Source organism: Typha latifolia, chromosome 11 (assembly GCF_019914945.1).
Source record: "Typha latifolia isolate L0001 chromosome 11, TyphaL0001v2, whole genome shotgun sequence".
Classification (NCBI taxonomy): Eukaryota; Viridiplantae; Streptophyta; class Magnoliopsida; order Poales; family Typhaceae; genus Typha; species Typha latifolia.
In genome coordinates, this window is record NC_133096.1 from 10,666,707 (window position 1) to 10,677,027 (window position 10,321).

Genomic DNA, 10,321 nt, shown 5'->3' on the forward strand with positions numbered 1-10,321 from the left:
GGAGTTTGGATGGACGAGGAGCGGAAGATATCTGGGCCACTCACGTCCGAGCCATTCGGGCTCCAGCCCATCTACAGATCTGGCTAAGCTTGAGTGCTTGACCAAGCTCGATATGAGACGTTGGATTCCTAGTATCAACGGCTGGGAGAAGTCGAGAGAGGCTGTAGCCGCGAGCGCCTGGGGGGCTGTCACTAAATGCTGACAGGAGTGATGGGAGGAGGACACGTGGCTGATTTGGACCTGGGGATCTGAACGATGGGACATGGGTTCGATGGAGTCATCGGATGTGCACTAACCCAACGTATTAATTACGTACATCCAATACGAGCGATCGATTAAACCAGCTCTCATAAAGTCATGAGTCAAGGTAGCATAGTCCCTGGTACTGGTAGGTTCAGTTCACCAACTGCATCAAATTGGATTCTAGTTTGGGCCAATCTAACCATTGAGCAATTATCCAGCCCACTCACTTATTTGTTGGCCGTATATTATATAATATATCCCGCTATAAATTTATCTTAGTATGGGTTCAAATCTTCACCATAGTCCGAGTATCTAAGCCCAAGAATTAGGCCCATAAAAATCCCGCTGTATATTTTCATCTCCTACACTTCGCTCAAAATCTCAATCTCAAATGGCGATCTCTTCCTCCCTCCCATGGAACCCTCCTCCTCCTCTCTCCCCTTCTCCTTCCTTCTATCGTCTCGTTTCCCTTGACCCGAGGAAGAGTCGTAGTCTCACCTCTCGCTACAATTCTCGCAGACTCGAAGCCTATCTCCCTTCTAGCACTCTCCAATCCCCTAACGAAGACTACCCGCAAACCCAATCGCGACCAACTACTTCTGAGATCGAGAAGGCGGTGAAGAAGAAGAAGAAGAAGCTTCGGCCCAGCTTCTACGACCAAACCCTCGAGAGATGGTCCGTGAAGAACCCTTCTCAGAGGTCGAGATTTCCATGGCAGGAGAAGGAATCGGGAGAGAACGAGGATGACGAGGAGGATTTCTCTCCTACAGGTACATCTACAGAACCCATGTTAGGAAATGAAGTGGTGGCTTCTGGGATTAAATTTAGGGATGCCCAAGGTCCGGAAGAACATAATAAGAGTAGACTGGGTTTGATAGTAGAGAAGCTAAATGAGTATGCCGACAATGACAACACTGATCACCATGGTAACACTGAGGCTGTCGGCAAATCTTTAGGCTTTCCTTTGCCGAGTCGCTTGGCATGTGCTCCTTGGGTACATGGAGCTAAATTTAGAGAAACCCATCTGGATTCCGAGGATGAGTTTGAGAGAAAGGATGAGGAACTTGGAGCTGGTGTGATGAATGAAGAAGCAACTGTCTCTTTTGAACAAAATGACTCTCAGTGGATGTTGGATGGTTATGTGGCTAATTCTGAGGATAAAGACACTCATTTTTCTGTAGGTACTACTCCTGTATCGTCTCTTACCGTCAGGCAGAAGCCACCAATTACTAAACCCTTAGTTGTCCCTTCGGGAGATGAAGTAATTAATCCTATTAAACATCACCAGGATCCTGTAGCGACAAGTCAGAAGCGATTGCTAGGTCAAGATTCGGATGCAGGGAGTCAGAGTGGTGTTAGTGTGATAGTTGAGAAGCTTAGAAATTCAATGGATGAAGATTTTAGTAAATTAGTTAATGGACATAGTTCTGACCCTGCCCAGGATATTGAAAAGTTAATGGGTTCAGTTTCATTCCCATGGGAGCAGGAGAGTGGTTCTCATGATGGAGACTGGTTATATAGGAAGAGTAACACTGAGCTGGCAGAGAGGACTATCCCAGAGCTTGAGTTGCGAAGGCTTAGAGATGCTGCATTGAGGATGAAAGAGAGGATGAAGGTGGGGCCAGCTGGAGTTACTGAGGAGATTGTAGAAAGCATCCACAAGAAGTGGAAGGAAGAGGAGGTGGTTAAGTTGAGGTTTGAAGGTCCACCAACTCTAAACATGAAGAAGACGCATGAGATCTTAGAGGTCAGTTTTGCTAGCACTTCTTGGTTTTTCATCTTCTTCAAAGTAGCAATTGTTAATGTATGACATATTTATGTGGATTGATTATCTTGAGATTTTAAATGAGTTTTATAAAGTATACTTTGAATTTAGCTTAATTATGGTGAGAAACTGCTAAGGTTTTGTCTTTGATGTACCTGAAGAGTGTCTCATAATTGTCATTGTTTCTTACTTATTTATTTTGAATTCTTGATTTGCTAATCCTTCTTGGACTGTTATCCTCTCACACATTCTGCTTTTGAAACCATAGACTATCAGTCACATTTTGAAGTTAAATAGAGTAATGGATAACTTCTGAGCTAACAGATATGCAGCCTATTTCTTTTATTGAATTCTCCCAGAGAAATGCATATTTGCTTATTTTATTGAGAATTTATTGGAGTAATTTTGTATCTTATTACTGAAAATTTCAGTTTTTAACATTGGCCTTGCTTTTTTTAAAAACTAATAATTGCTTTTATTGTCATTTAATCTGTGTACTACTTATCTCAACCTCCATGGATGATATTCAATTAATGATATCATTGTTAATCAGAGTAAAACAGGAGGTCTTGTCATTTGGAGATCGGGAAGATCACTTGTATTATACAGAGGAATGAACTACGAGCTTCGCTGTGTGCAGTCATATTCTAAACTAACTTCCTTCAGCTCTAATCACCAGTCTGTTCTTCCAACAAATGGTTATACAGAAATTGATGTTGGGAGTGAAATGAAGGAATCTTCAAAGGTTTCAAAAGTGTCTGATGCCAATTCTGCTACAAGTTTTCTAAATCCATCTGAGGAACACATGGATACATCTGAGATTGACAGTTTGCTAGATCAGTTGGGGCCACGATTTAAAGATTGGTCTGGCCGCAGCCCCCTTCCTGTTGATGCTGATTTGCTTCCTGGTGTAGTTTCTGGCTATAAACCACCTTTCAGACTCCTTCCTTACAAGACTAAAACTGCTCTGAGAAACAAGGAAATGACATATTTGCGTAGACTTGCCAGAGGAATGCCTCCTCATTTTGCTCTAGGTATTGAAATATACTTGTTTTGCTGAACCAGAAAACTGTCTACTGTGATTGAATGCCCCATTTTGTTGAGACATAACAAATTGTTTCTGGATGTTGTAGGAAGAAACAGGCAACATGAAGGTTTAGCTACTGCGATTGTGAAGTTATGGGAGAAAAGTGCTATTGCAAAGATAGCAATCAAGCGTGGAGTACAAAATACATGTAATGACAGAATGGCAGAAGAAATTAAGGTGGTCACTTGGCACTTTTCTATCTTTGGAGTTTAAATGTAGTTTGCCCTTATATAGGATAAAAGTATGTCCAGTGATTTCAGAGTATTTTGGTTTATGGCTTAAATTATTTGTGTAACCCATGCACAACGACTAGCCAAAATAGTGTGATTATGCATAATGTGCATATTTCTATGTTTGTATTAGTTTGTCGGACTTGCACCCCTTCCCTTACTCTATGCAGTATCAATCCTGATTGTACAAGTCATTTGCAGTATCAATCCTGATTGTATAAGTCATTTGCAGAAATTGACAGGGGGAATACTTCTTTCTAGGAACAAGGAATATATTGTACTCTACAGAGGAAATGACTTCCTGACTCCCTCAATAAGGGAGGTGCTGATAGAGAAAGAACAACTAGCAGTTGTTAAACAAGATGAGGAGGAAGCAGCTCGATTAAAAGCATCAGCATCAATTGTTTCAAACTCCAAAGCTTCAAAGGGCCCATTGGTTGCTGGTACTCTTGCAGAAACTGTAGAAGCAAAAACTCGCTGGGGAAACCCACTAAGCAGCAAGGACAGGGAAAAGATGAAGAAAGATTTAGCAGTAGCAAAGCATACGTCTCTAGTAAGATACTTGGAGAGAAAGCTATATTTTGTAAGTTCTTGAATCCCATAACTATTTAAGTAAATAGCAGTCATGAATTTTAGTGATTTGTGAAATAAGTAGGATCTTTGAAACACAGTAATAACTTTAATTCCTATGAATTCATCGTTCTGTTATCAGGTAAAAGCTAAAGTTGCAAAAGCGGAAAAAGCTTTGGCCAAAGTGCAGGAGTTCCTTACCCCGGCAGAGCTCCCAACTGACTTGGAAACTGTCACTGATGAGGAACGGTTCTTATTTCGCAAAATGGGTCTTAAAATGAATTCATTTTTATTTCTTGGTAAGGCTAAATATATTTTTGTTGTTTCTTCAAGATGCTTGATGTATTTATAATTTTATATGTATCTCAAAATTTATTTTCCATTTTTGTATTAAATATTCCCTGTGCAGGAAGAAGAGGGGTTTTTGATGGGACTGTGCAAAATATGCACTTACATTGGAAGCACAGAGAACTAGTCAAAGTTCTTGTGAAAGGAAAAAGTTTTCCTCAAGTAAAGCAGATTGCGATCTCTCTCGAGGCAGAGAGCGGGGGTGTTTTAATTTCACTTGATAAAACTACAAAAGGCTATGCAATTGTCATCTACCGGGGAAAGAACTACCAGAGGCCTCAAATTTTGAGGCCCAAGAATCTGTTGACTAGGAGACAGGCATTAGCTCGTTCTATAGAGCTCCAGAGACGCGAGGTAAGATGATAGTATCTAATGACTTTGATAATAGCCATTCCCTTTTAAGTAACTTTTTTATTCTTAATACTTACGAATCTTTTTTGTTGAATGGAACTGACAGGCATTGAATTATCATATTTCAAATCTGCGAGAGAGAATTCAGATGCTAAAATCACAGCTAGTATGAGCTTTATTGTCTATATTCAGAATACAGTTGTGCAATTTCTGTAGTATTAATTACTCAACGGAGAATATTTTTCCTTTGTGTTCACCAAACTGCAGGATCAGATGAACCACGATAAAGAAATGGAGGATAAAGACTTAATTTTGCAAGTTAATGATGCTTTACTGTCTGATGATAACATTGAGGTAAAAAATTAAAATTCTATGTGAGCTGTGTGCTAATTTTATGTACTGGTACAACTTGATTTTCTACAGTATCTTGCAGTTTCAGAATGCCATTCTGTAATGGGTTAGCAGTCAAAAATTTTTGGAAATCATGAATTTTCATCATCTGATTGATATTGTTTTCTCCAGGATGAAGGTGAAGAGGCCTATCTGGAAATATATGGAAGTGGCAATGAGGAGTAGCATTGGATGCAGACGGTTCTATTTGTCACAGGAAGCTCAGATTCAAATAAATGTGAATCCCCTTCTCAAAGACAGTCGAAATGTAGGCAAGGCATTCTCGTCAAAAGGAAGAGCAACAAAAAAATTTCACAATAGCAGAGTAGGAAATATTATCTTATTCTTATGTAAATTAATTTTGTCCTCATGAGCATTTGTGGGCTACTTTATTCCTCTTTTATGTACATCAGCTTCTCTTCTGGACGATCACTGATATATGGATCGTTGTAAGGTGCCTATACATGTTCTAATTCCTTCTCCCTGTATCTTCAAATCTAATTCTAATACATCTGTCCTTCATTCTTTGTACAAATAGCAACATGTGTGAAGTACTGCATACTCAATTTGCAACTATTTGCCTGTCCATTTGTCAACTGCTTCAACTTTTGAGCCTATATATAAATTCAGGTCCTATACTCAAGAAATCCAGTTCACCAAAAGCAAAATGCTGAATGCTCAAAGGTGCAGAATTATCTCCTTGTATTAGTCACAAAGGATCGTACAACATTTCTAGTAACAACAATTATGCCGCATCAAAGGATTCACAATCAAATGGAGTATGTCTGCCCTTAACTATCCTCTCCAGTTCAGAGAGCAAAAGAAGTCTACAACTCATCCTGATGGATCGAAAAAAACAAAAGAAAAACCTCCCATATGAAAACCAACTAGCATCTTCCATATGGCCTAGTGATGCAGTTGTCTTAACCCCAACTCTATTGTTTCTGTATCGCATTTGAAGCATATGCCTCTAGTAATCCATATCATCCATTTGTGGCATGCGTCTCATTGATGGGCTCCTTTTTGATTCAGCAAGCTCAACAACTACTGCTTCAGTGGTACTCATCAGTAAAGAGACACTGGAATCCAACACTATGTTCTGTTAGATACTTTCGAGAGGATCATTAGGAAAATCAAGTGGAATATAAAGGTATTACCTGGCAGCATCTAATAGGGCAATTCTGATGACTTTCAAGGGATCGACAATGCCAGCCTTTACCATGTCAACATACTCACCTGTATAAGTAGACATAGTTCAAGTCTCAGAGGAGACTCTCGAGGAACAATGGTGTCAAACAATACTTTTTTTTTAGAGAGAAGTGTGAACTTAATGGTGTTCTAGCTAAACCGATGCCTGAGATTTGAACCCAGGAAGCACAATCCCACTGGCCGTTTCAAACAATACATTGTATAGGAAAAAAAGTTTAAGATCAAAGCACAGCTAGAAAACATAGAACTCTTAGTGCAGATGTACAAACCTCTAGCTGCATCATAGCCAAAATTGCAATCCTCTTGTTCAAGTAGTTTGCCAATAATTATTGCTCCCTCAGCACCAGCATTTGAAGCAATAGTTAGTGCAGGTGCCTGCATAAAACAAACTATTATCAGATTAAGTTACCTTTCCTAATTATAGGAAGTGGAGAAACCTGTACAGGCAAGACCTTCAGAGCATTTTTAATAATCTGAACTCCTATTTTCTCGTCATTATTAGAAGTTTGAATTCTATCCAACTCCCTAGTGGCATATAACAGGGCGACTCCTCCACCTATTATTTGAACCAAGCAAACCAAATTAAGAGGATCAAGGAGGAGTAACAAGAAAAAATTAATCAAGAAAAGTGGATAACGACTACTCAAGGAGAACCTGGCAAAATCCCCTCCTCTATAGCTGCTCTTGCAGCATTTAGAGCATCAGTAACCCTGTCTTTCTTCTCACTAACTTCTGCCTCACTAGCTCCACCAATCTGCAGATAGTATGATAGAAGTGGTGTAATTAAGGAAGCGAAGCAAAAAAACTACCAACATGGGAACTGGGCAAACAAACCTTAAGCACAGCAACACCTCCAGAGAGCTTTGACAACCTTTCTTGTGCCTTATCCTTGTCAAACATGGCAGTACTTCCCTCTATTGATTTTCTAAGCTGTAGAAGGTTCAAAATTCAATTTTAATTAAAAACTTAGATCTGAACTGAAATTAAAAATATTTTCTTTGAGGACATTGCAGTGTCAGCTCTGCTATCTTGCAGTATTGACAAATACAGATGAAGAAATCATAAATTCTGATTGTCGATGGTCATGATGACAATGAGGTGCGTATTGTGAAAAATAAACAATGCCTTAAACAACGAAGATAACCCTCAATACCTGCTTGCACCTCTCTTCTATCAGCTTTTTATCACCACCACCATGTAGAACAATAGTATTGTCAAGAGAAACAGTTACCTGTGAGAATAGAAGTCAGTTCCTATAAAAAAAGCTCCAGTGATGGAGAAAGGCTACAAACCTTTTTAGCTGTACCAAGCATTTCTACTTGGACTTTGTCGAGTTTCAACCCACGATCTTCACTGATAACCTGTCAATTAGAAGAGTTAAATATCAGCTCAGATTTTGGAACATTTATTAGATTATTATAGGACTGATCATCGAGGATCAGTAAGAACTTTTCAATTTTTATGCATCAATCAGATTCAATGATTGCACCCCACCTCGCCTCCTGTAAGTACAGCCAAATCCTCCAAATTTGCCCTTCTGTTTTCACCAAACCCTGGGGCTTTGATGGCACATACCTACAATCAGGTTAGATCTAGCTTAGAAGTTCCATAAGAGAGCCTCATAAGAGTAGCACATTCTAGATATAGCTTAAAGTAGAAATATGAATCCCAAAGTTGCAAGGGAAATCACATGGCTTGTTTTTTATTAATATTGCAACCCAAACATATAAAATGCAACAATTGAGGTATGTAATAATCCATGAATATAGAAAAAGAATACAACAAGTACCTTGAGACCAGCACGATGCTTGTTCAATACAAGCATTGCTAGAGCATCACCTTCAACATCCTCCGCGACAATCAGAAGAGATCTATTTTTCTGCTTATAAAACCATCAACGAGAGTAACTTTGGGGCAATAAGGAGCATTCAATGATTCAATATTTAACAACTGTTACCTTTAGGGCAAGCTCGAATATCTGGAAGAGGGAATTCATGTCCGAGATCTTCTTATCATGAATAAGGATCAGTGGATTGTGTAGTTCCTGAAGATGTACATTTGCAAGCAGCATAGGGAGTTAAAAGGAAGGATTTTCAGTAAAATTTGTGTTCCATAAACCCCATGAAACATCATAAATGATAAATCCAAAATTTTCATCCACTACGCCACTTTTAGGCCTTATACACATTATTGGAATATAATAAAAGCTGACAAGTTTTACCAACTACATCCAGCAGACTTACACATTTTTGGGTCTTCACATCTGTAATAAAGTAGGGAGATATATAACCCCTTGCTAATTTCATTCCTTCTACAACATCAAGTTCATTATGCAATGTATTTCCATCCTGCAAATTTGTAGAACAACTGTAATAAATTTAGTTTATTACAGATGGATGAGTGTGCAGAACAAATTAATCTTGATAAGCACTCACCGCAACAGTGATGACACCATCTTTCCCAACTTTTTCCATAGCTCTTGCTATCAATTCCCCAATTTCTCTTTCGCCGTTGGCAGAAATGGTTGCAACCTGATTTAAAAAATGAGACAATAATAGAAAACGGTACATCAAGATGAAAATATGACATGAGCATAAAATGAATGCACAAGGAAGGAATTCTAAGTTCACAATCAGGCAAGCATATGCAGTACTAACCAGTACGGAAGAACTTATGAATGATAATGCTACCAATCCAATCATTTGTAGAAGTGAAAATAAATTTATATGACAGTAAGACATCTAGAAATACTTCTAGCAACTTTCCCAACCTGTGTTATTTCTTCTGGTGTATTAATCATCCAGGCTTTGCTCTTCAAGTGAGACATCACAGCATCTACAGCCCTACTTATACCATGGCGCAAGCCCATAATGTTAACCCCTGCTGCCACAGACTTACACCCTTCAGTAAATATTGCCTGTGTTAGAACAGTAGCACAGGTTGTACCTGTTGTCCGACAAGAGCAAAATCATTATACTGGTGCGTAATTTGGTACAGCAATAATGTCACACAATTTTTGGGTCTTCCTTATACCAAACTATTTAATCGTTCATCAATTTAACCTTCCTTTAACATTCTTTATTATGAAGGATATACTATCATATGCAAATATTTAAATGCCAAGTAATAATGGATTACTCATGAGAAATGAAAATAAATATACAATTGCTTTAGATAGAGGAAAAGGAAATGTAAGTTTGAGATGATAAAAAGAAATGCAATACCATCTCCAGCAGCGGAGTTAGTAGCATTAGCTACTTGCTTTACAAGATTTGCACCAACATTTTTACTACTCTCCTTGAACTCAATGCTTTTCGCAACTGTGACGCCATCTTTCGTGATTCTTGGCTCTCCGCGACTTCTCTCAATAATCACAGTGCGCCCCTGTCAAACGAACAAGTCAATAATGACGAATTGAGAAGCAGAGGTAAATAAGTAACTCACTCTCGTTCTCTCCATCCAAACATAGTCATAATTCCTTGCAAATAAAGAGTGAATTCTAACTCAAGCAAGAGATCACACGTACTTTGGGCCCCATGGTAAACTTAACAGCGTCGGCGAGCTCATTAACTCCCTGGAGCATCGCGGCTCGAGCTCCGACTCCAAAATTGATTTCCTTCGCCGCATAATTCCTTGTCCACAACACCGCACCACCTCGTAAAACCTTTCCAATACTCGCATTTGCTCCACGGGATCAAAAACTAAGAAATTTGTCAAGAAGAATTAGAACCAAGTTGGAGCAAGGGCTGCTCTTTACCTGATTCCTGGGGGAGGAGTTTCTGATCAAGAACATGGAAGAAAAGATCGATCGAATGAGAAGCCTAGAAGTTCCTACGACGAAAAGAGATCAAGGAGTTGTAGATCTGAAAGTGTTCTCGGATCACCTCGCTATGGACGAAGGTTTAAGGGAGGTTTTGGTGTGCTATCGAAATGGATTTGGGATTTATTAGAGGGGGAAGGCTTGAATTAATCCGTGTCGTCGAAAGCGTTCTGTAAGATTCGGAAAATGATTGATGAAATGCCCATTTCTTTATTCGACACCAGAATGCCCTGGATTCTAATTACGAAACTTTCTGGATCAATATTACGAAAACAAGCACGAAAATCTTAAAAATAATCTTGATAGAA

General features: G+C 39.0%; 2 protein-coding genes across 2 annotated transcripts; one reads left to right on the plus strand and one right to left on the minus strand.

The window, feature by feature from the left end:
- Positions 1–601: 601 nt before the first annotated feature.
- Positions 602–5,519, plus strand: LOC140797338 (CRM-domain containing factor CFM3, chloroplastic/mitochondrial-like). The gene is made up of 9 exons (XM_073150700.1): positions 602–1,990; positions 2,562–3,042; positions 3,142–3,272; positions 3,558–3,908; positions 4,038–4,194; positions 4,305–4,597; positions 4,701–4,760; positions 4,862–4,948; positions 5,117–5,519. Exons 1-9 carry the CDS (start codon positions 635–637, stop codon positions 5,168–5,170), a joined length of 2,970 nt encoding a protein of 989 aa, XP_073006801.1. The 5' UTR covers positions 602–634; the 3' UTR covers positions 5,171–5,519.
- A 150-nt stretch (positions 5,520–5,669) lies between these two features.
- On the minus strand, positions 5,670–10,114 carry LOC140797339 (chaperonin CPN60-like 2, mitochondrial). Its single transcript, XM_073150702.1, has 17 exons — positions 9,951–10,114; positions 9,720–9,857; positions 9,418–9,577; positions 8,964–9,139; positions 8,629–8,724; positions 8,437–8,541; positions 8,151–8,237; positions 7,983–8,072; positions 7,688–7,768; positions 7,486–7,554; positions 7,347–7,424; positions 7,028–7,123; positions 6,848–6,947; positions 6,646–6,749; positions 6,463–6,568; positions 6,142–6,220; positions 5,670–6,063 (listed from the first exon to the last, which is right to left on the minus strand). The coding sequence occupies exons 1-17, from the start codon at positions 9,984–9,986 to the stop codon at positions 5,955–5,957; spliced, it is 1,710 nt and encodes a 569-aa protein (XP_073006803.1). The 5' UTR covers positions 9,987–10,114; the 3' UTR covers positions 5,670–5,954.
- Between the last annotated feature and the right edge of the window lie 207 nt (positions 10,115–10,321).